General features: G+C 35.3%; 2 protein-coding genes across 10 annotated transcripts in view; one reads left to right on the plus strand and one right to left on the minus strand.

The window, feature by feature from the left end:
• Positions 1–1,586: 1,586 nt before the first annotated feature.
• Positions 1,587–26,263, minus strand: part of LOC134848281 (atypical chemokine receptor 3-like) — a 44,996-nt gene continuing 20,319 nt past the window's right edge. Inside the window, exons 3-6 of the mRNA XM_063865675.1 lie at positions 18,978–19,162; positions 3,817–4,082; positions 2,821–3,019; positions 1,587–1,933 (exon numbers count right to left, since the gene is read on the minus strand). Coding sequence (XP_063721745.1) covers positions 1,678–1,933; positions 2,821–3,019; positions 3,817–4,082; positions 18,978–19,162 — 906 coding nt within the window. The 3' untranslated portion in view covers positions 1,587–1,677. The remainder of the gene's footprint in view (positions 1,934–2,820; positions 3,020–3,816; positions 4,083–18,977; positions 19,163–26,263) is intronic.
• On the plus strand, positions 6,937–18,251 carry LOC134847609 (uncharacterized). Of its 9 annotated transcripts, XM_063864726.1 has the most exons (5): positions 7,678–7,793; positions 8,362–8,418; positions 8,559–8,639; positions 8,973–9,376; positions 16,716–18,251. In XM_063864726.1, exons 4-5 carry the CDS (start codon positions 8,999–9,001, stop codon positions 18,129–18,131), a joined length of 1,794 nt encoding a protein of 597 aa, XP_063720796.1. In that variant the 5' UTR covers positions 7,678–7,793; positions 8,362–8,418; positions 8,559–8,639; positions 8,973–8,998; the 3' UTR covers positions 18,132–18,251. The 9 variants fall into 9 exon arrangements, with proteins under 9 accessions (XP_063720800.1, XP_063720801.1, XP_063720796.1 ...); XM_063864731.1 differs by lacking the exon at positions 8,559–8,639 and having other exon boundaries at positions 7,672–7,750; positions 8,400–8,418; positions 8,992–9,376; XM_063864723.1 differs by having other exon boundaries at positions 7,679–7,750; positions 8,362–8,639.

The raw sequence follows: 26,263 nt of genomic DNA on the forward strand, positions 1-26,263 counted from the left end.
ATATAAACGCTAGAAAAGGGCTGCATCATAACAACTCTGAAGTTTTCAAAATAAATTGCTGGCAAGGGGTTATTTGGCGATTGAATCGCAGCTTGTCCGAGATATCTTTATGCCGAGATTTAGCATAAACAGCCAGGGGCGGATCTAGGATTTTCTCGAGGGGGTGGGGGCGGAAATTCGGAAATTTTGACTTTTTTCGGTCGACCAAGTTGATTTTCCGAGCTCTGCCAAAGCAGCAAAAAGACCCTGTTTTGGTCGGCAAAATTTTGAAAAAAAAACAATCTAAAAAAGACGTTTTTAGGCTTTTATGGAAAATTTTGAAAAAAAAATTGCGTTTTTTCGGCGCGCGCTCCCCCCTCAAAATTGATATATATTGGCGCCAAAGGCGCCTTAGAAAAATTTTAGGGTACGTCTCCAAAAATTGATATCTCAAAATAATACTAAGGGGGAACCTTTGGGTCGGCAGGGGGTCGGGATCCGCCCATTTAGTGGGGGGGGGGGGGGGTAGGTGTCGGATTCGCCTATGTAAACAGCACAGGGTGTTTGATTGTATCAAACTCCAAGCTTCTTTTCATTGGAAAGCTGAAGATCTTAGCTATGCCCTCAAATAAGATTTAATCAACAAAACAGAATTCGAAAGACTAAATCAAATTTTTATTTTAGTAAACAGATGTACGAATTACCACAAACATTTTGTTAACGTTGTTAAATTGGAACATAGGTTTTTCCGGTTTAAAACGTGTGTACCAGAATCACTGAATCTTTTTTGTCAGTTCTGTGATTTGTTGAGCAACAGCCATACTTTGAGCATGTTTGAATATTAAATACCTGTTCTTTTTGAAATCTGTTTTCATTATGGTTATTAAGTAACTATATTTGATTAGAAACGTTGTCCGATGGACGAAGTTTTTTTATGCGTATGTTTCAAGGGGAAGGGGGTAACATCGAAACATAATTAAAACAATTTTCAATGAGCGCAACGGGTGTCTGTTTCGTCTGAATTACCGCTTTGCAAACTTTGTGTTGATACTCATTAATCACCGGCTATTGTCGTTCTTGGCAACTGTTCTGCAATGGTTACTTCCTTCGAGGCAAATTAAGACAAAACAAATGAAATTTTTGGTATATCCAGTTCCTTTTGACCTTTTTTCCATTTTATTCAACTCAGTGGCTTCCATGTCAATTTTCCACTGGCTACCTTGTCTTGCTTTCTTTGTGCTTCGTCTTTTTACTAAGTGATGTCTGAATTTTGGAAAAAGCTAATGACTGAAGTTTTCATCTCAATTGGAAATCAATAATTAGTCTTTAGAATTTTGAAAAACTTAATTTTAAGAAATTAATGGTTTTGGCAAAGCTGAAAAACTTGCTCATGTATTTACTCAGATGTTTGAAATTTTAGAAGAAAAGTTGTCACAGGTGACGATACCTTTCTGTCGACAGCGGTGTGTATTTTTTTAGACGCTACAATTGTCATAATGCAAGTTTGTTGATCGCAAATTGTTGGTTAAATTTGGTGACATATCTCAACGCTGGAAAAACTCATATTGAATTTATTTTTGGGCAACTAAACTGTTAATGATGTTAGATGTAAATTTGTTAGATGACAAGTAAGTATTTTTGGGGTTTTCAGGAATGAGAGAGTTAGAAAAGTTATCAGGTTCAAGAAACTCGAGGCATCTAATTATCATTCATAGACGATTTTTGAAGAGGACGTCGGTGTTCCTCGGAGGACTTGGTTGTCTGATTGGTATCCGTGTACGACGCGGGGTTAGTCTGCGATTGAGTCTTGACAACATCCCCTCGGGATTTCCTGCCGAGTAGTGTCGGGAGAACTTTGCGACTCCACCATCTCCGAAAGGGTTCCTGGAACCGTCTGGATATGAAGAGAATCAAGAGAGGACTGACGTAAGAATGGGCCAGGTAGCTGATATGTCTGAGAGAAAACAGTAGAAATTAAATTCAAAAACCTTCTCTTGATGATTTCAGAAAAAAAAAAACAATAATACATATCGATTTTTTGAAAAACCAACTGCTACTTATGGACAACTTCAGAATATTCAGAGTCGGAAGATGATAGATAATAAGTTTCTGCTGACCTATCTGTGGTAAAAGAAAAGATTTATCGGCTAATAAAGTAGACACAGTTTTATTTTTCCTAAGAATTTTTCTCTGGAGTAAATGGCAATGAGACCTCAATCGAAAAAAGATATCTAAGAACTAGGGGATGAGATGGTATTAAAAGTGGCACGTTTCGCCCCACAAATATTTCGCCCCTCATAATTTCACACATTTCGTCCTCATGTTTTGCCCCTAATTTATTACACAATTAATTAATCGCTGCTTTCTTCTGTGTGGGGGCGAAATGTGCGTAGGAGGAAATGTGCCAATAATTTCAAAGGGGGCGAAATGTGTGAATACCAATGATAAATGTTTTAATGCATCAGATGCCAATTAAAGAAGAGAAATTCTCAATTCAGAACTCAATTTACCATTTATAGAACCCCCTTTCACGACCCTCGCTTCTGGTGACCACTCTAAAACTTGTCGCTATACCACTAAATTCTTTTGATGCCAAATCGGCATAAAAAAGTCGACAACACTTTCGAACATCCGATTCTGAAAATACGTGGTACCCCTGACTGTCTTCCCTTTGGGGTTCACCATCCTCCCCTCTGACCCGTCCCCTATCCCTTTGGGGTCATTATTCATACGGGCGCACAACAGCGGTTAACCCTAAAGAGATGAACAACTCGTATGTTGCTCATTTCCCTCATAAGAGCTTGTATTATATTGGTGGTTAATTGGTCATAAAATTAGGACCTGAGATCACTGCCGATGTAGTATGCCTTGGACTGTTTCAGCAGATCTCTGTTGGAGTCGATGATGTGGTTTCCGTAGAGAGTCAGCACATGTTGGGGTATATAGCACACTATCCAGAATACATTCGACAGGATGAAAGCGACAGTTAGGTTCCGATTGCGAATCTGCTTGCTACCCTTCGATTGCATTAACACGTAACCTAAAAATGGGTGAAATAGATTGTACGGAGACCGAAGATGAGCTATCTCAGGGCAGAAGCAACGAATGGTCGAAAAATTTTAACCAGTTAGTGTCTTTTGAACAGGCAAAAATTGACCGATTTTCTAGATTCTTTCAATCAGTTTTTCCGATTCTGAATTCTAATTGGCTTAGAGCGTTCGTTCATTAACCGAATAATAGAATGGCTGAATATTAGAAAATTAAAATAAGCCAATCGCAAAATTCGATAACGTCGAGAAAATTTTGACAAAAATAAACAAATACAGACCTAAAAAATAAAATAAGCAGATTATAAATCAATCCGATAATGCAATCGGACCGAACAGGGGCGGATTTATGGGGCTGGACGCCCCCCCCCCTCTGGGATTCGACCCCCTGCCGACTATCCGTTTTTGGCTGACGGACCCTAAAATTGTCGCCAATATATACTAAATTTAAGGGAAGAGTACGCGCCGAAAAAACACGATTTTTTGGTTAAAAAACTCCAAAAAATGCCCAGAAACGCCTTTTTGGCCCGGTTTTTTTTTCAAAATTTTGCCTGCGGCGCTCGGTATGGTTTTAGACTGATTCGTTGTAATTTTTTTCGGTTCTTCCATTATTCGAATAGCCACCCTTCAACTGCTAAAACCCATTTTTGTTACCGGTTAATGATAATAATTTAAAATTTAGGATTCAACGATGTTTTTTTTGGTACTCGATTGATTGGAATTTGAAATTTTTGGGAGGCTTATAATTTACTGGAAGTCGGCTATTATGGAAAAAAAGCCCTTAGCTCACCTGTTCGTCCATAGAGAACTAGACAGAGTACAGCGGGTGCAAGATAGAACACAATTCCGTCTACGAGTGACCGCACTTTAGGATCTTTGTACATCATCGAATCACAATCCAGATACCCATTCTGGCTATAGTACTTGTGCAGTGTTCGCGCAGGTGCGGCCACGAAGATCGCGAGGATCAGGAGGGTGACGAGAGAGCAAGAGACCACTCGCACTGTCTTAGTCATGATCTGTTTGGCACGGGTGGCCCAACACACGGCAACGTACCTAAAGAGCGGGGAGCGGTGGTGAAGTGGTTACGTCTCCGCCTCTCAATCGAAAGGTCGGATGTTCGAGGACCACCATGATCCGTGCTCGTTGCTTGAGGGAAGCAACATTACCCAGCCCAGAAAAATAACCAAAAAAATGCAGATAGCTCTTAAACAGGGGCACAACAGCGGTTCGCCGTGATGAGCTATACAGCTCTTGTGTTGGTCCTTTCCACCGTTGGATAAATGGCCTTAATCCTAATCTTAAGAGCAAGAATTCTCTAATTTTGAAAATATTTTTGTAGTGAATGAAAACTTTGGTAGTTCTGGCAAAAATTTGGTAGTTCATGCAAAAGCAAATCGTTAAGTATTTTTGAACTCAGAGACTGCCTGTTTTCTGCATTTTCAAGTTCTTCAACTTTAACACATGCATGCAAAAGTGACGAAGTTACGCTCTGAAGTTACTGTTAATATTTGTTGCTGGTCTTCGCTTGCAAAATTACCATAAGAGAAAAATGTTCTCTTTGTTATTACCGAAATTTATAAAATTCGAAATTGCTGAAAAAAACATAATTTTACATCTTATTTGAAAGGAATACGGCTAGCATTTTCTCCCGATGTTAAATATACTTGAGGTTGTTGATATAGGAGACTGCAATTACTGGTCCGACTCATCAATCCCATTTAGCACTGAAGTGTTACAGATAAAATCAATTATACTAGATTTGTATAGTCTGTCTCTCTAAATTTCGAACACCATTAATAATATTCGATTAGTAACGGATTTTTTTCTTCACATTTTTCGAAGCAATCCATTCTTAATCAATTATAACAGATTATTTTCTAAAGTTTTTATCAAAAGAATTTCAATTCATTTTAGATAAATATTACTAGCGAGACTGTTTCCATTTATCAATCAGCTCGCAAAAAGTTAGCTGCTCTTAGCAAGCTATTCAATCAACGAAACATTAAATAGTTTGAAGTTAATTCGGATGGTGAATCGTTGGTAAGCTGTTCAAAAAATTGAAGATTTTTTAGGCAAAATTTGAAATATATCAACCGTTTCAACTTGAGACGTTTTGCAAATTTTTCCGAGCAAGCCATTCGAATGATTAAATTTGCAATGCTCCATGGCAATTTCATACCGTGAATCGATTTGTAGGAGACTCAAAATTTCGTGAGCAGGCCAATCAAGCGTTGAAACGTTTTAAATGATTTCAGTTAAATCACGATTGATCGATTCACGTTCAAATATTTACGTTTTTCTAAAAAGTCTTTCAAGTAACAAAACTTTGAAAAGTTTTGAATTTTTACACAGGTCAAGCGCTGCTTTGCACCACTTGGGATACAATCTGCGAAAAATTGAAACATAAAATTTAAAAAAAGTATCGAAAGAATTTGAAACTGCCGAAAAAAAAATCGGATGTATCAAATGATTAGAGCAAGTTTTAAAACAAAAACATGACAGGACAAAATATTGTGAAATTAGCCTCGATAAAAACTTACCAAGCGGTAAAAAGCGCTGAGAGAGAGAGAGAGAGAGATTGCCTAAGCAGTAATTCTATGATGTGGCAACCAAGACGAAAAAAAGTGCGCCAAAAAAAACATTTTCTTAACGCAATATTTTTTTATTTGTCCCGTCAGATTCGAAACCATTTACCGTTCCAAGTCCCTTCAGATTCGAAACTATTTACCGTTCCAAGTTTACTCATTAACTCCAGACCAAGTGTGTTGGAGGCGCAAAGAAAATGAAATTTATTATGAATTGAACTTAAAATAAGCATTCATTGTTGAACATTCTGGGAACTAAGTTATATACGCAAAAAAAATTAAATTACAGCTTGAACCAAATCGGAAAAGGTTAAGATTTTTTTTCAGCAAGCTACTGAATTGCAGAAACTTTTTAAATTTCTTCATTTTTTCGCTTCCATAGATTTCTTTAATCTGTTGGTTTTCTAAACAAGCTGATCAATTGATTGAAAAATTATTAAGTCAACTTATTACAAATGAATCCTTTTGAGAAAAATTTCAAGCTTTTGTAGGCATTCCATTCTAGCTATAAAACTTCTAAATATTTCAAATTACTTCAGACAAAATCTGTTTGTGAAAAGTTCAAGTTTTTTTTCAGTAAGCTAATCAAATTGATGAGACTTTGCAATATTTCAAATTATTTCAAGGAGCAAATGAATTAGCAAAGTTTTTGCGCTAAGAGTTAATTTGAATTTTTCTCATCAAGCTATTGAAGCGACGTTGCTATGAACTTTTTTATGTTACTTCATCGAGCAAATCGGCTCACAAAAATTTAAAATTATTCGAGCAAGCTATTGAAATGATATAGCTTAAATTATTTCTAAGTTTTTTTGCTTCAAAAGCTAGGTTGAGAAATCTTTCAATCGGTTCGCTAATAATTATGATTTTACTAAGCAAGTTGTTCGAACGATTTTAGTTCATAGATCGAACCGGTTTGCCAAAAGTTTAAGCTTTCAACGTCTTAGAGCAAAAAAAAATTGTTGGGGCATGTGTAAGAAAATGAGTCTGTCCGCGCAAAATTTTAGTTAAAAAATTGAGATGTGTTGTCTGGGCAAGTTGACTCGAGATTATCTTCTCTAAAGAATCTTTTTTAGAAAATCCATTTTAGAAAATTCTCGTATTTAAAATGCGTGAAACATATGAAGTATGATGGGCTTTATCTTAAATGTGGAGCTTGTAGGCTTTTTCTGAAAAACTGTGTTCGACCAAATATAACATCGCATTCAGCTAAGCATTGCTTCTATAGTGCATTATGAGTTTCGTTTATATCTAATGCGGAGGGAAGAGGTGAGGCAAATTGGGGACGTGGGGCAAATGGGGGATGTGGGGATTCTGGCTTGTGCGGAGGCATTGTGGCAGGACTTGGGGTAAGAGGGGGTAGTACATGACGTGAGGGTTGTTTCGAGCATGGAAATGAACGCGTTGTTTCTGTTTCGAAAAAGGCAGAAAGCTTCAAAAATCAGAGTAGTCACTATAAAAACTATAGATTTTCTTGAGTTTCTGTACAAACAACCTGTTATATGTTGAGAACCAAAAATGAATTAAATCAATGGATTAAAATGGTTTTTTGTTTTTTGACAATAACAGATTATAATCGATTAGAAAACCACGAGTGATCCAAATTGCCACCATGAAAATTGTCTACCCAACATTTTAGTCAACGAAAAGCTGACTTTTTGGTGCGGGCTGCCACTTAATTGCACTCCAACTTCAAAAAAGTTTGTGGTTTTTATGATTTAAGCCTCAATTGCGGTTTGCTGGCATCAATATTTTGCGGTTTTTTATGGTATTTTATTTTTCTGCGATATTTTTTTTCTTCAATATTTTCGTTACCATTTTTAAGTGGTCAAAATAATTTTCATCAATTAGAATTTTATCAAGATTTAGGAGTGGAATTGGTTTTTTTTGGCAACATCACGTTCTGCCGTTTGATATTTTTAAACAACTGTAACATGACTTTTCATTGTTTTTATGGCAAGTGTTTTGCTGTTAACTAAATTTTTTTAGTTATAACGCATAGAAACATTGCTTTAATTAAATTGACATGCAATTTATGTGTTTAAGCATAGTTTGTTTCTGTCCACGTGCTATTCAGCTGCTTTTTACAGTTTTCAGTATGCTTAGTCTGATTTTTGTTCTCTTTTGACGATGTGTGATGTATAAAATCATTGCTAAAATTCATTATAAATTATATACACTAGTGGACACAATTAAGCGCAAAATCAGGTTTTCACTCGCTAAATTGCCTGTTTTCATTGTGATTTTTTGACAACAATTAATTCAAATTTCAACGAAATTCTTCCATAGACCAAGAACAATTCATCAGATCTACCATCTATGAAATTATAGATATTTGGTTTCAAAGACAAATGTAATCCGGGTCTGAAAAAACCCGTTTTCCTCATCCGGACTAAGTTTTTCAATCCGCGTGAAAAAGTAAGTTACAGCCGATTTCAGTAAAGTTTTCACACAAATTATTTCAAAGTTTCATTTTGTCGCATTAGCAAGTATTTTACTCAGCTCATTCCAGAAAGAGTTCTTTAAGATGCTAAACTTAGTTCAGACGAGGAAAACTGGCATTTTCAGACCCTGATTACCTTAACTCTTTAAAACCAATTACTGATAGTTTCTTAGATGGTAGATTTGATGAATTGTTCTTTGTCTATGGAAGAAATTGTCAAAAAATTGTCATTGTCAAAAAAACACATTGAAAACAAGAATTTTTGGGAAAGTAAAATTGTGAGTTTGCGTTTAATTTTGTTCAATAGTGTACCATATATAAAAAAATTATTGTTTGATTTCAAAGACTTAACATTGTAATCTGGGTCTCAAAATGCCGATTTCCTTATCTGCTTTATGTTTGGCATCGTTAGTGAATTCTTTCTTGAATAAGCGGAATAAAAAATTGTTCATGCGACGTGAAACATTTTCAGCGAGAAAATGGAAACAATTTCTTTAAACTCAGACTTTCTTACTTTTTCACGCGAAGTAGAAAAAAGTCAGCGCAGATGAGGAAATATGACGTTTTCAGACCCGGATTACATTGGTAAGTTTTTGAGATCAAATATTGATATTTTCATATATAGTAGCTCTGATGGTTTGCTCTTTGTCTATGTAAAAGTTTTAATGTAAAACGAATTGAATGTTGCCCAAAATGGACATTGAAAACAGGCATTTTAAACAGTAAAAGGTTGATTTTGCGCTTATTTTTCTTCACTGATAATAATAAAATAAATATAAAGTGTTACTGATACAAATGTTCAGTTAATAGCTGCCTGCATTCAAAAGTGAAACATTTATCATCAGAATTTCAAGTCAAAGCTTGGTTAGTTTCAGAAAAATTATTGATTTGACTGCTGAATTTTAAATTCTACTTTAGCTTTCTAACGAATCAATAGCTAAATCATGGCTGAAAACACCGAAGAACGACCCCAGTTGACCGAAGTTGAAGTCGAAGTTGACGATACAAGATGTTGTTCTTCATGTCAAGAAAAGTTGCAAGAAGAGTTGGCGTTTAGATGTCGAGATTGTGAAACTAACGATACAACGGACTCTGTCAGCAATCTGCAAATATGTGATACCTGCGTTGGGTGGCATGTTAAAAAACTGCACGCAGTTGTTGATTATCGTGGCCACGATGCAGATATCTGCACTCAGCACAGAATTGTGCGTTTGTTTTATTGCGAGGACTGCGAAAGTGTACTATGTTCGAAATGCTTGCTTGATCATCGTGGACACAACTTTACAGCCTTACACACGGTAGCTTCTGAAGCCAGAAAGAAGGTCAGGCTGTCTCATGATAAACTTTTTCAAAAAATGTAAACTTTTTTCGGCTTCACTTCTCTGAAATTGCATATGGCAGCTCGAATGACACATGGTCTATCCCTCAATCCCAAACAAAGCGGTAAAACGAAACAAAAAAATCATCAAACAAGTAGGTTAATGTGTTGATAGCGCGCAATTAATTGACCAACTCAGGGGCGGATCTAGGATTTTCTCCAGGGGGGAGGGTAGACTTTCAAAAATTTTTCAAAATTTAGTCGACCTTTTTGTTTATAGGTTGAGCAAGTTGATTTTTCGAGCTCTCACAAAATTTAAAAAAGGCAAAAGATTTTAAAGAAAAACCGGCCAAAAAGGCGTTTTAAAGCAATTTTTGGTAAAATTTTTTACCAAAAAATCGCATTTTTTGGCGCGCGCTCTCCCCTTAAATTTAGTATATATTGGCGCCAAAGACGCCTTTAAAAAACATTAGGGTCCGTCAGCCAAACATGGATATCTCAAAAAAGTTCAAAGGGGCACCCTTTGTGTCGGCAGGGGGTCGAATCCCTGAGAAAGGACGTCCGTCCCCCTGCCCCCCCCCCGAAATCCACCCCTGGACCGACTTAAAGTTTATTCTAAATGAGAAAAATTTTTCCGATTGTCTTTGCGCGATCATTGCTTTGAGGGAAACAACTAACCAGGACTGATGCTCTAGCTTTTTATCAAAACAAAACACCAAAAACTGTTTTATATTTTGATACAAGCGTTTATACGCGCTTCGATTTGTGATCTTTGGTGTTCCACAATCGTTCAAATCAACCAAACTTTTTTCAATTAGTTATAATTATGCCAAAAAAAAACGATTGAGCTATCTCACCCAACACTGGAGAGGGTAAGGTGGCGAGATTCCTCAATGGCTACCCAAAAAAGCTTCGAAAACTGTTTTCTTTCATTTGCAAAGGAATTTAGTTGGTGGTACCTATTTACGACCGAAATATCCTTTCCAAATTTGTTGACCAAAAGAAAAAACTGAAACCGAAAAGGAATCAGTAATCCGAGACGAGTTAGTGTGATTCTTCAAATTACAAAAAATCGAACATAAGATTTTTTGATTAAGCGCAACTTTTTTTGAAAACAACAGTTGCATTACATTATATCTCAATACACACGCAATTCTATGCAAAATTTCCCAGATTCGGTAAGTAAAATCATTTTAAAGAATTTTTGATGTTTCATTTCTTCCATATGAAAATTTTAATAAATTAAGAAAAAAGTTTTCTTGTTCGCTCGAAAAATAAAGAACGCTAACAAAAAACTAAAATTGACAAAAGTTTGTTTTTCCATTTGTTAGATAAGGCTGAATAAATAAGTTGAGTTTTCTCGATATAAAAAAGTTTTTAAAGTTTCAATAACTACGCCAAAATATTAAATTTTGTATCAGCGAAAAAGGTTTAAAAGAAAAAACTTCCCAATTTTTTTTCACAAAACTTTCATGTGCAAAATTAAAATAGAAATTAGTAATGCAAAATTAGTGCAACATTTTTTAGCCGGATCTTTTTTTCTATCAAGAAAATATTGGTTCGCTTTTAAAAAGCGGAGAAGATTTTTTGCGGAAGTCATTGCTTTCAGAAACAAAATTTTGAAGAGTAAACCTTGTTTGCATAGTTATCAGAGATATATATTGTTCACTTTGAGAACGAACGCAAACTTTTTTCAGTTTTCTTACATTTGCGAGAGCAAGCATTTTTTATTCGGAAACTATTTTTTTCCTGTAAACAATTTTTCTTACCAGAAATTGAACTTATTATAGAACCCTAAAAATTTTGAGGTTCCTTCTCAATTGGCAATGACGTAACGTGATTGTTTTTTATCCTAATGTCTGGGGTTCGAGTCTCAATAGGACCTTGCTTGTTTCAGTTTGTTTGAAGTTGGAAAATGTTTTTCCTATAAAAATTTAATTGTCTGGTTTTCGCTTATCAGCTTAAACTTTGTCGGTTTAGGTGCCACGACACAGATTTTTCTTGTTTCGTAACCAAGTATCTAGGCAGCTTCAAGTGTTTATCATTTTAGTTTTAAGGTCGACTTGAAATTTTTGAAGTTTTAAGGCTCAACTGTTGTCTGCTCAAAGCTTGTCGGCTTTGTTACCGCTTCGTTAGTTTTGTGTCGTTGCTAAAATTAAATTCAAATGTCTTGCTTAGCAGGTTTGTCCAGAAATCTTTTTGATCAAAACAGGTTTTATAAAGTTTCTATGGCTGTGGTGTTTTAAGTTTTCTTTCAAGACTATCGACCGAGAAACTGCCTTCTCTTCCGTGTGCCTGCATAGTCCGCTAGTCTCTTTTTCTTTGGCCTCACTGTCTACAGCCTTCGGAAAAATTAGTGGGGAATCTTTGACCCTTTTTCTTGACCTTTTTTAAATTTTTCAAAACCCACACTCCCAAAAAAGAGAATTAGGGTTCCATCAGAAAACGGAAATCTCACTTGAAAATGCAGCTACGCTCAAGTTTGTTACTCCCCGTTGAGGCCCTCCGAAATGAAGTCCTGAAATGTTATTGCTACTTTTATTTTTTGACGTTTTTTAGAACTTTTTTTCAAAACTAATTGGTTTATCTTGAAAACTATCATCCATACTCTGAGTTTTTGTGCTAAAATGGAGAAATAGTTTGTCTTGATCTCTTTTGCTTGAGCAGCGATACCCAATTTTGCATACACAAAAAGCAATCAATCTGGGAAAAGTCACATTCTGGTTTTATTGACAGTTTCTTGGACCCTTATTGACTTTTCTTGAAAACAACACTGCCAATTTGTAGGTCAAGTGTTCAATCGAAAAACCCGGTTATAAAAATATTCACATTTTACGCTACCAGAAATTTTTTTGCAAAAAATCCTGTGGACCTCGGAAATGTTTTTGATGTTCTGACTGTTTTTTGAAACTTTTCGATTTTCATAGAAACTTCGCAAACAAATTTTAGATTAATTTTTCTTGGCAGAAGCCGCAAATTTTCAAATTTTTCGTTAAAAAAGCGTTCAAGTTCTTGAGAAGATTCCATTCTCTTTGATATTTGCACTTTTTTCACTTATTGTTTGCTCCATTTTTTGAAACTTTGAAATTACCTATTTCATTCCGCATCAGTAAAATAATTTTTAAAATAGCAAAAAGTACCTCTAGCTTTAGCTGGGCCCCCATTTATTTTTTACCGAGACATACGAAACTTTGGTTCTCGTAATTTTCTCTTACAATATTTTTCTTTTTTTTTCAATTTTTAATGTTTGTGTTGCATCGCAATAATGCAAAGCTCCGCTTCGCCTCTGAGTTGATAAACACATGAAAAATGGTTCTAATTTGAATTATCAGCTATCAATGTTCAAAATTGAGGGACTCGCTAGGGCATTTAGGCGACGTTGTTTTCATGCGGCGTTGTTTGGAGACGACAAAAAAATCTTTGATGCACGTGTTTTCGGCATAGTTCACGTGAATCAGTGTGCGCCGCTCAAACTTCTTGTTTGATTGTTGAGTTTTGATGGTAGATTAAAATAATTTCTGGTAAGAAAACATTCCATATAAAACTTCAATTCGTTGACATTAAAAGATATTGATTGTAACGTATCTTCAACTGCCCGGGTTAAACTTTTTCTAATAAAACTTTTTTGTGTCGATGTGTTTTCATAATCGCAGAAAAATTATATGAAATCTCTATAACGCACACTATTTATACATTAAAGTTGTAAGACAAAGTTTTTTGTCCAAAAAACAAAAGATAAAAAGTATGGTAGGTCTTGCTTAACTTTTTTTGTGTTTGGTTCGAAAAAACAATAACGAAAATTTTTTCAGTCGAAAAAATTTACAAAATGTTCTTAACCGTATAAAATCATGATAATATATATTTTTTAACACAACACTTTTGTAGCATTTTTGGTTTTTCATATTAAAAAACTTTTCAAATTATAGACAAAATCTTCGTGTTATAAAATTAAAAATATTGTTAGAAAAACATTAAATTTTTGTCAAAAATTAATAAACAAATTTTCTTCCCAAAATTTTTTTTCAAGAAAAATGTTTTTTTTCAGCTCCGTCAAAAATATTTTCAAACTGTTTTCATCTTTGAAAATTTTATTATAAATTCTGTTGCCATAGACTCCATGCATGAGATTGTATGATAGAACAGCAGATATGTAGAGTCCAATCTTTTTTCTTGACCAGAATTGTCTGAATTGCGTTTTTTGTGTATAGAATGGTCAGACCAGATGTTTCCTAACTTTATAAACTAAAATTACTCCATAAAAAGAATCAAGGAATTGATTGAACGTTTTGAAAAGTTTAAAAAATTTTTTACTCCAAATACTAGGACAATTGGAATTTTTGATTTTCGGATACAGATATCAGGACATGATACATAGTATCGAGCGCAAAATTTAAAAAATTTCATAGCATGACTAGCCTTCTCGGAAAAACTCTAACTTTTTGTGAGCCAACCATTTGGCTCGGTGAAATATTTGAAACTTTTAAAGTTTTCTTTGCTTGAATAACTTGCTTAGAAAAACATTGAAACTTTGCACACTGATTCGCGCTATGAAATAATAGCTTGAATAGTTTAATCAGAGCAATTTAATTTTTTTTTGCCAACCGAGTCGGTTTTAGAAAAAAATTGAAAAGTTTTGTTAGCTTGAAATGCTTGCTTGGAAAAATTGTGCTCAAAGTTTATGCAAAAATTACGCGCTATAAAAAAATTGAAATAATTTATATCTTGAACTGCTGGCTTAGAAAATCCTACAATTTCCCAAGCCGACTTGTTTCGCGAAGTATTTGGAAAAATGTCATAGCTTGAATAGCTTGAAGACAGACAAAAACTTCAGTTTTTCACGAAACTATTCGGTTTATGAAATAATTTGAAAAGTTTCATAGCTTGAATAGTTTGCTTAGAAAAACTTAAACTCTTCGCGTTTCGATTCGTTCTATGAAACAATTGGGAAAACGTCAAAGTTTCCTTGCTTGAATGACTAGAATAGGAGATTTTCATTTTTTTGCAAGAATGTTGCTCTATAAATATAATTGGAGTGTTTCAAATTTTCATAGCTTTAAAAACTTGCTAAGAAAAACATGAAGTTTTTGCGAAATCAATCAGTCTATAAACTAATTTTTTTTCAAAGTTTCATAGCTTGAATAGCTTGCTTAGAAAAACTTCGACTTTAACTTTTTGTAAACCGAACCCGTCTATAAAATGGCTTCAAATAAATTATCGCTTGAAAGGCTCGCTTGAATGGTTTCAATAGGAAAATTTTTGCCAACCGATTCGATCGGGGACATAACATACTAAGGTTTCACAGCCTGGGTAACTTACCAAAGGAAAGCTTGAACTTATTGCGAATTAGTTTGCTCCATGAAACAACTTGAAATTTTTCAAAGTTTCGTAACTGAAATAGCTTGCTTAAGAAAAACTTAAATTTTTTGCAAACGATTCGCAAAATTTCATCGCTGAATGGCTTCAATAGAAACCATTTTTTCATGTTTTTTTAGCTGCAATAGCCTCTTTAAGAAAAACCTGAACGTTTTGCTAATTGATTCGGTCTATAAAACAACTTGATATTTTTCAAAGTACCTTTGCTTGCATAGAAATCTTGAGTTTCTTGCAAACTGATTTGCGCTATGAAGTATTTCAAAGTTTTATCGGCTGAATGCCTTCATTAAAAAACTTCTCTTTTTCACCATCTGATTTGCTTTATAAAATAGTTTGAAATATATCAAAAAAATGATTAAGTCACATTAAATCAAATTCTCCATAGCTTGCTTAAAAAGTTTTGTTTTTTTCCCGAGCTTGTTTGGTCTGAATTGACTAAAGTTAATTCAAAATTTCATAGCTTCATTAGATTTCTTCACAAAAGCGTGAAATTTTTGAGAGCCGATTTTGTCTGAAGTGACATAAAAAACTTCAAAATTTTATTGCATGAATAGCTTGCTTATAAAAAGTGTAACATTAATCAAATTGATTTGGCCTATAAAACAAATTTCAAAATATAAAGTTTCATTGCTGGTTTGCTTCAATAAAGAAAAGTGAATATATTTCAATATATTTAATAGTTTGTTTAAAAATATATGAATTTCCTGCAAACCGATTCGCGCTATGATTTATTTTGAAATAGCTGAAAGTTTGATAGCTTGCCTAGGAATATTTAAACTTGTTGCGAACCCATTCGATTTATGAAATACTTTGAAATAAATCAAGTTTTCATAGCCTAAATAACTTGCTTAGAAAAACCTAATCATTTTGCAGACAGATTCGCGCTATGAATAATTTGAATTATTTCAAAGTTTCATCGGCTGAATGCCTTCATTAAAAAACTTCTCTTTTTCGCCATCTGATTTGCTTCATGAAATAGTTTGAAATGTATCAAAATAATGTTTAAACCACTTTGATAACTTGCTTAAAAAACTCGAGTTTTTCGCAAACGATTCGTTGCCAGAATTAACTTAAATAAACCTTAACATTTCTCAAAATGATTTGGCCTACAAAACAACTCGACACATTTCAAATTTTCATCGCTGATTGGCTTCAATAAAAAAGTTGGAAATTTTTCCATCCGATTTGTTACATCATGAAACTAGAAAAATTCATTATAAAATTTTTTTGCACCTTCAAATTTTTGCTTAAGAACAACTTGAACATTTCGCGAACTGATTTGGCCTAAAGTAGTTTGAAAAATTTCAAAATTTTATAGCTTCAATAGGCTGCTTGAAAAAATTACTTGCTTGAAAAGCTTGCATCCAAATTTGTAACTTTTCGCTAACTGATTTGCTTTAAAGTATTTCGAAAACTTTCAAAAGTTTTATTGCTTGAATGGCTTCAAAAGAAAAACGTAAGCGTGTCGCCATCCAATTTAAAATCTTGAAATAACTGGAAATATTTCTAAAAGTAATTGCTTGAGTAGTTTGCTTAGAAAAATTTAAACATCTCGCGAACATTTGGTTTTTAAATTTGGAACCGATTTACGATATGGCTTGACTTGAGTTTGAATGAAGTTTCATTATTTGAACAGCTTGATCAGAACGACAATTAACTTTCTGCGAGCCGATTGATTATTGGAGACTGGCTTGCTAGTTTAATTTAAATCAACTGCAAAGGCGCATAACTTTTTTTGCTTGTTTTAACTACTCGCTTGTTTTTAAATTTAAATTGAAAAGTTATAACGAATAACGGAAAAAACTGGTGCAGAAGTTTTGTTTCATCTCAGTCCAAAAAGTGGCAAAAGTTGCAATTTTACTAACTATCTGGCTTCTTTGTCCCTTTTTCATTAACCATTCCTCTGCTTCGTACAAGTACATGAGTAAAATGTTAACTTTGCTTTTTTATCATGAGACAACCAAAATCAGGTGTTTAAACTTTTGGGACTATTTGAAGAGCGCGAGAAATTGTTTTCGCATACGAATGATGTACTGATTCAAACACAGACCGAATTTAAAGAAGAAATGATTTTGTCGAAAGATTACGTTGTGAAACAAACAAAGACTGTCGCTGATTTAATTTTGGAGAAATGCAGTTTGATCAAACTTGATTCAACTAATGCAGAAAACGCTTTGGATGACTCCAAAGTAACTTTGAAGGTAAACGAATGCAAGGAAATTGCCTCTGAATCGGATGCTAATGAACAAGGACTTTTGTGTTTACTACCGAAGTCAGACTCTTCTCTGGTTACAGAAATAAAAAGGAAGCAGACAAATTGTAATGAAACAATAAAAAAGCGTGCTAGATTGACTGAAAAACACTTCTATGTCGCACCATTTTCCTTCGACCAAAGCAAAGTTAATGATCTAGTTAGCAAATTTGCCGTTGACTTTGTCGACTGTCTTACATTACCCACTTTTGAACAAGAAAAAATCCGACAATTATCCGAGAGAAGCGTCAAACTAAATGAAGAGTTCGCAGAAAATGAACAATCTTTGTTGAGCAGATATCGTGAAGGTGAAAAAATTTTTGATTTCGAACAAACAGAAGACGGATTGCAGATTACTTGCTGGAAAAATGATCAAGATCTTATTAAATACACAAAAGATGACTGCATCTTTGAAGGAAGATCGGTAGTCAAAATAAGCTTGAGTGGTAGCGTGCGCTTCATTCAACCAGTAGCTGATTCAAATTGCGTTTTCATTGCAACAACGCAATCGGTTGTTCAGTACAATATGCAGACTGCTGAAGAACCGGTCTTGAAACCGGAAATCAATTGGAATGATTTCGAGTATCCCCTCGCAATTCATGATAACCTTGGAGTTATATACTGGGACTTAGAGTCCAGATCTATTAAAGCCTCACTCTCAGAGAGCATGCAGTTGCAGTGTATGACGGAGCCACGCATTTTCTGCAATCATTTTGGCCATGGTTTCGAGTTTTGGTTTCAAATGAACGGTTCCGATTTGATTTTTTTAAATCCAATGAATCTCACTACTTTGATCATACCTTTTTCTCTGCATCATTTTCCCCAAATTGATTGGATCCACCTTAAGTCTTCCGAGGAAAATGGATTCGAGGTAACGCTTCTTGCGTTATGGTGCTGCAGTTTGAAGCTAATCAAAGTATTCAAGAAAAAAGAAACAGACCAAAATTTCTCAATAGTTGAAGTTTATCAATGGGAAAGTGACGATGCTGCCAGTTTCAAAGATAACAACTCTAGCGAGTCAGCTCTAGACCCATGGTACTTGCATTTGAAGTTCAAAAAACGAATACTTAAAGAAAACAAGGCTGGATTGACAGATCATTCAAACGATTCGCTTGATGGCTTCATAGTTTTGTAATTGTGAAAAACAAAAAAGAGAGAAAGAGATCCAGAAAGAAAAAAAATTATTTTAAAGATAATAAATTAGTTTTTCAAAATGAATACAAAAAATATATTTAGAGTTTTGAATTGATTAAGATATGTAATCTGGAATTAATTTTTTTTGGGAACTGGTTGTTCAATATCAAGAACGATAAACTTGCCAGCCTCGCACATTATAGAGATATCCACCAACACTGCTAAGTTGTTTTCCGGGTCGCAATATTGCGATGGCCCCCGTCTTTAAAGCAAGAACACTTGGCATGTGGAACAAACTAACTCTTGTGAACAGATTTATTTCTTCATATTTTACATCTTAACATCACGCATTTTGCAATAGTAACAAAAAGACCAGTTATAAAACAGACAAAACTGCTCGTATCATCTACCGGCTGCCATAGTAACAAAAGGAACACTTAAAAAAAACTGCGTGAATCTTCCGGTAGTTTTTTAAAATTTATGGAGCAGTATGATATCAAAAATTAAAGGTAATAAAATGAAACGAAATTTTTTTAAATTTGATTTTTGTTGTGAAAATTATCCTCCAACACGCCATAGAAAGTCCAAAATGATAGATTTTGCTCCTAGTAAAAAATCAGTTATATCAAAAAAGTTTCATGTAACCTATTTGGAACAATTTCCAAGACTGATTAAGTCTCCGCTTTCGCGTTAATAGCGCGAATTATATCGCGCATTAATTGCCCCATAATAATAGGACACAATACATCACTAATTTGCAACAATGCCCCAAACACACCCACTCCCACCCAGAGTGTTGAACATTTTTTTAAGCCGATCTTAATAAAAAATTTGTAAAGCATCTTACCTGTCGATAGCAAGCAGGAGCAGACAGGGTGGGTTTGCGTACTGTGTGAACAGAAACCGAAGGTGGGTTAAGAGACAGCTCACTCGGTAGTCCTTCACATAAGTCTTTCTGATCACGCGCAGCAGGGGTCCATCGAAAGCCCAATCCCCCTTGTCATAGTTGAACGAATACGTCGAATCCATGTACTGTTACAGTGCAAAACAAACCAAAGGTGAAAAGAAAGAGACTTGTTTCTCAGAAATTTGGGTTCAAATAAAAGTGCGATAAATACAGGAGAGAATAGATTAGAACATCTGCCCCTGTTCTGCGAGTGAATATGGTTTTAATAACCAAACAATAAAATTTAAAAAAACGAAGTAACATCTTCTCGGTGGCTATTCTCATTTCAGAAGAAACGAATGCTCGAAAATTCTTAATCATTTGATGCCCATTGAATTGCCATAAACTGACTGATTATAGCTTTAGTTTCCTTTGAATTTATGAATAACAAATTCCGATTGGCTGACAAGGTTTGCGGACACTCGGTCCTTCTGACAGGGGTTCCCTTATTGTTCTTCCTTGCACAAATTAATGCACTCATCTTTGATAACTTGGTTCTAACTTGAAAATTATAGCCAATCAGAACTGAGCATATTACAATATTACAAAGATACTGGGGGCAAAGTTGGAACCGGCCCGGTTTTTTTTCCGGACCGGGCTCGGGCCTCATTTTTAGGGGCAGCAACCTGGTCCGGGTCGGGTTCAAAAGAGTTCGCACCTTTCACACTTCTGTTAACATCTTTCACAATTCACTTCACGCCTCTTAAGGCTTCCTGTTAAGGCTTCACACCTATTTAGGATGCCGTTCACACATTAACGCTTTTTTCACAATTTCTAACATCTTTTAGAGTACATTGACGTCTTTGATGGGTGCCGGACATCAAGCCGACGGGACTTCAAGCCGAATCGTAAAATTAGGGACTTCAAGCCGAAAATTTTCTCATTAAGTCATGAAATAAGATTAATTTGAACACTTTTCTGAAGATTTTCTCATTTTCATGATCTTTAGTCGTTATTTATCACCGTTTTCATAAAATTTAAACCTCCAAATGATGTTTAGGAAAGTTGAAAAATAAAACACGGCTAAAGGCAAATTTCTTGTTTATAATTTATGCATTTCAAAAACCGGCTGATATTATTAACGGATGTCAATCCTAAGTGAGTCATTGTCATAAATAACGCTTATTATGGACTAAACTAGCGTAAGATTTTGAAAAACAACGTTGTACAGATGAAAAAATATTGATTTGAGGTGCTTGTAAAGTTTAATTTTCGGCCTGAAGTCCCTTCGGCTTGAAGTCCCGTCGGCTTGTTGTCCTAGACCCGTCTTTGATATGTTACGTAAGGCAAATGCATTTTACGATCATCAGTCAATCGCTTTAACCTGTTACTGCTCAGTTTCAGTTCATTATGACTAACAGTGCTGATATAAATTAACCGGACAACACGCGTTAAACTTGAAATTTAAAACGCATTTTTCTCAAATTGGGTTGAGTTTAGGTGAAAACTTATGAAGACAAAACTTGCTTAGAACTTTAGCAGAATTAATATGGAGTAAATTGTTTCGCAAAATTCGGGTAAAAATTTTACCCCAAAAATAAGTCAATTTGGTTTTTCTTAGTTAATCAAAAATTACGCCAAAAATACCCAGTCGATCACAGACATAATTATATCAAAGTAAGCCCCTTACGTAGCTCAACAAACTTTAAGAAGGTAGATTCTCCAAAACATTGTATAAGTTAACTTATTTTTGTTTGATAGACAAAAAAGGTCATTTTTACTATATAAAATACTAACTTTTTATTTAAAAACAATTTTTAAACAATATGCAATTTTTTTTTGGAGAAAATACCCTTCTTAAAGTTTGTTGGGCTATGTAAGGGGCTCACTTTGATATAATTATGTCTGTGATCGACTGGGTAGTTTTGGCGTAATTTTTGATTAACTAAGAAAAGCCAAAATGACCCATTTTTGGGGTTAAAATTTGGACCCGAATTTTGCAAAACCTTAATTCTGCTAAAATTCTAAGCAAGTTTTGTCTTCATAAGTTTTCACCTAAACTCAACCCAATTTGAGAAAAATGCGTTTTAAATTTCAAGTTTAACGCGTTTTGTCCGGTTAATTTAAATCAGCACTGTATTTCCAATTGTGACATTACCCGTCCAAAAGGAGGCGAATGCAAGGCAGATGTTTGCAGGGTTGTAAAATTATCGATATAGATATTATCGGAGTCATTCGATAGATTATCGTTTTGTCATACTTTTTAAAGATAGATATATCGATATATCGAAAATTATCGCTCGAAAAAAAACTGCAGCTGAACTTTTTAATTCACAATTTTTGAAAATGAAGTAACATTCCAAAATGATTTATTGGAAAACAGGAACAGCTGACTCTCAAGGTTCACAGGTGTTGTTCGTTTTCGGTAGTCTGTGAAGACATAACGAGCGCGACTAAATAGTCGTTCCACGATGTTGGACGTGCACGCAATCCAATTGGGACATAAAACCTTTTGCTTCTTCGCTTCTGCAAGAATTTTTTCAGCGGAACGATAATTTTTTTCAATCGATAATTATCTCGATAATTTTTTTTCGAACGATAGATTTTATCGATATATCTTATCGGCGATTATCGGATTCACAATAATCTTTTTTACACCCCTGGATGTTTGGCAGACCTTTCAGCCAGTCACCGTTGACGTAGCTTTCTAACCCAGAATCGCAACATGCAAAAATTGCTTTGAGGTAGGTTTCCTCGTTCGGTTTTATATTTCATAATTACAATCTAAATATACAAACATATACATGCTTCTGCTTCGACATCCGGACGCAAACTCAACGCAACGGAGCGGGCATCGTTGAAGTCCGCCGAGGCTGGTTTCGTGTTCCAAGGATATCACTCCTACCACTGACTGGAGAATACGGGACTGCAGAACCTGCTGCAGACATACGTGGATCTGGCTTCCACCCATGGCCAATTTGACGTACGGATGGATTCCTCCACCGACGGCAATCACAATAAAATAATGTTCACAAGAAAACCAGTTTCCCGTTTTGGATGAGCTGGTTCCCTGGGCAACAGCAGCCACCCGGGTCGAGATCCCACTCAAAAGCTCAAGATATGAGCAGTTTGAGCGGTTTTTCAGCAAGATTTGAGCGGTTTGAGCGTTCTTATATAGAAAACCGATTAAAATCAACAAAAAGGACTGGAAAGGTAATGTGACCCCTGATTGACCTCCATAAACCGAAAATGCTTATCTTACATTTCTTACGCACACCGAAATAGCTTATCATTATCATACAATTGCCTGCATCAAATGTATGGAAAAATGCTAATCATACAATTTTCATACAATTTCAAAAAACCATTGAAAAAAGATTCAATCTAGTTTCTCCGGCTATTTGAACCAAATACAACAGTCTGGTGATGAAAAATAACTACGTTTATTTTTTTTGAAAAAAAAAATGGTTATCATACTATTTCCATATATGAAAATTGTATGATAACCTTTTTTCATGAGAGGCAAGTAGTATTGTCATCCGCCGTGTGTCCTTAGAGAGGGGGGTCTTTTCGACGGTAGGGGTCTTTGGGGTCCTACCAAAAGTAGGGTCCAAAAGGACCCATCTTTTTTAAAGACCCCAAAGTACCCTGCCCGAAATAAAAAGACCCCTCTCTTAGGACACCCGACAGACAAAATACTTTGGTATTTATTTTCGCGCGGTGGTTAAATTTAATCTCTTCCAAACTTTCCCACTGTTCAATTAAATAAGTTTGAGACCTCAATAAAAAACTGACCTGCTTGAGAAGGACGAAGGACGTGACAAATAATAAGAGGGTAAGAAGGTGAGGAGGACTTGATAAATAATAGATAAAGTAACATATAAAAAATAAGAAAAAAAATAAATAAAAAACGGAATGTTGACAGGAGTACGGATAGGAGAGCAGAGGAAGAGTTTACGGCCACATCCGCATGTCGTCTTCGGGATCCGACCAAGGGACATGAAGAATACTGACTAGACGCTCCATTTGAAATTTGAAGCGCCACTCAGTACTCTCGAATCCCGCACCCAGAGACTCGCACAGCCAGAAATTTTCCATGCTCCCCACATCAACACACACATATTCAAATATGCCCTCCTTTTTCTCAAATGCAACCTCAATGTAATGCAGCTTAAAATTCGCTGCAGTGGTGGCCGGGGTAAACTCTACGGTCACACCAAAGATATTTTTGCCTTCGTGAGTTCCAGGTCCCACATAAGGCAAATCAATGGGTGACTCGTGGAGACCACCAAGGGGAATATCCATCTAAACACATGAAAATAGGTTGAAATCATTAGTTAGAAATAAAAGTGAGTAAGTGGTATCTAAAAGGTTACTTTCATTTCCACTGGCTTGAAGTTCAGCAGGTCGGAGAAGTGCTGGAAAAAATAAAAAATGAAATTGGAAAAAAACCTATCCGGAAAACACCAACCGTCGAAATTATTTCTTAGCTGCATGTTCACTGTTCTTCTTCTCAACTAGTAATGATATAAATTACGATGTTGCTATCAAGTTGAGACCCTATAAGGATCTGATCGGTATAGACAATTCTTCTTTGGATAATTATTTAATGGATTCGAAAATTTTACGATTGCATGCTATTTTACACGATGCCGCCGGTTTTGTCCACGAAGTTTATAACACTGGTCAACATACTGCTATGTTTTACCATAGAAATGCAACAGTAGTTTGATTGGTCACTTGAGTGGAAATACGTTTTGTTTGTATATCAAACTGAAGAAACCGAAACTCTACCATTTATTAGAATGCTGAAGGAAAAATCAGTTGTGTTGGATTTTGAGGGATTTCGACACCAGAAAAACACATTTATAGTATAAGAATTAGCTATAACAACTTCCGACTACAGTGATTCCCTAATTTTTCTACCTCCAGTTAATTTCAATTCTCTTCCAAAATCTGAACAAAAAGCCTACAACTGGCTGACAAATTATTTGCACGGACTTCATTGGGATAGCGGTGATTATTTATACCTGAATTTGAACCAAATCTTTCAAAGTTTTGTCTTAAGAAACCCCAATGCTGTACTCTACGCCACAGGAAAAAAAAGCTGGTTTTTTATCCAAATACTTAGACCGCAAAGTTGTGAAACTTGACGATTTGGGCTGTCCACGAGTCGAACAATTATATTTCAAGAATTTTGTGAATTGTAACAAACACCTACCGCACCATAACTCTAAAAATCATTGTGCATTAAAAAAGTCGAAAGCGTTCTATGATTGGTTGAAAAATGAGTGTCAACAACGAGCGTCAGGGGAAAGTGGAGACATACATATCTCCAAATTCAGTTCTTTGTGCTTGGATGACACCAAAAAGTAACACAAAAATTTCATTGACCAGGATTGAACGCATTGATTGTAGAGGCCAAGTAGTTCAACGAAAAGAACAAGTTACACTTTCTGAAGAAGAGTTGTGCACTTTGTTTCAACGATTCAAATACATCAGTAATGTTACCCAGCAAGCGCGGTCTTTGTCTTTCCAAGCTAGTCTTAGTGCCCAAACGTCAACCAGGAGTTCAAACCAGGTTATACACGATATGAAATTCATTACTGTTCAGATGCTTAATTAATTTTTTTATATATGTATATATATTTTTCATTCTGCAAGTTCGAGAGTGAGAGAAAGCGGTAGGGAAATTGAAATGAATGACATAGTAGTTGACGAGACTGATGGAAATATAGTTACCGATTTTGTGTGTGACGAAAATCATATGGAGAAAAAATCATGAAAATTTTGCAATAACGTGACTGTACCACGGTCTGAAGTAGTTTTCATGTCACAAATGTTGTTAATTCTGATTTTATTGGCTTTTTGTATCTTTAAACTTTCATTAACGCAGTTAACTTGTGAAGAAACCTCAGTTTGGTTTTCAATTTTATCGGGTTTAGTTGGTTATGTATTACCAAATCCAAGAATATGAATAAAGTTCTTGATACATCTACGAGACTTTTTTTAGCCATCGTGGGCCCCTCGGGTTCTGGAAAAACAGGGCTGATATTCAAATTGTTGAAAGGAAAAACATTTTATCCCAAATTTCAAAGAGCCCTATACTTTTACAAAGAGATTCAGCTTCTTTATAGTGAAAAATCCAATACCCACAGCATTGATCTAACTTTCATAAAATTCAATGGCTTTGACAGTTTGCGAAACCTTGAAAACATTCTTCTAGTTTTTGATGATTCATGCGAGGAAATCTATAACGATAAAGACTTTGTCAAACTTGCAACAGCAGGAAGACACCGAGGACTAGATGTAATATATGTTAAACATAATTTGTTCCAACAAAGCAGATGGTCTCGAACAATTGATTTAAACACATCACACATCATTCTGTTCAAATCGCCTCGTGATATTCAGCAACGTGATCATCTTGGAAGACAATTGAACAACAATAAATTTTTGAGAAACTGTTATCAGCTCGCTACAAAAGACACATGCGGTCATCTTTTAATCGACTTGGATCCGCGTACATCCGATTGTTTGAGATATTGTTCAAACATTACACCACCTGGTCCCTCAATTTTTTACTTACCAATAAACCAGGCAGAGGTTACACCTCTCACAAATGAAAGCGAAAAAATTATCTATTCTGCGGCACATGGTACAATTGAATCCCAGCCAGCTCCGAAGCTTCATTAGAAAAACAACGAATCCTCAAGTTATTTCAGTTATATGTGAATATTTGCTCAATGTAGTCAATGGCAATGTATCTGTTAATATTCCAAACATTGAAAATTTCGAAGTGGCATACAAACTCTTAATCAGCCGAAAAACAAAACTTGAACGAAAACGAGCAATTATTCTAACGAAACAAGGTTTCAACTTGATCAGACTGATACTTTTCTTCTGCTACAGATACTTACCATCAGCATAAAACATGGCAGCAGAAGAGTTTGTTTTAATTCCAAAACATACATATATCTGTGAGCAACCGCATGCATCACAAGTGCTACTTAACAGTTCAATTAAACAGAAAAAGCCCCAGTTATCTTACATGAACCGCATGAGACCTCTAATACCCACGAAGCAAAACTCAGTATTGACTGAAACTCTTCCACTACCCCTTCCACCAACACCTCCCTCAACGCCTATTGTTGAGCCTGGGGAACAATCGACAGGAGTTCTTACAGAAGATGAGACTAATCATTATCAGGAAGGTGGGGAGGAAGAGGAGAAGCGGATTGTGGATG

The sequence above is a fragment of the Symsagittifera roscoffensis genome, chromosome 6 (assembly GCF_963678635.1).
Source record: "Symsagittifera roscoffensis chromosome 6, txSymRosc1.1, whole genome shotgun sequence".
Taxonomy (NCBI): Eukaryota; Metazoa; Xenacoelomorpha; order Acoela; family Convolutidae; genus Symsagittifera; species Symsagittifera roscoffensis.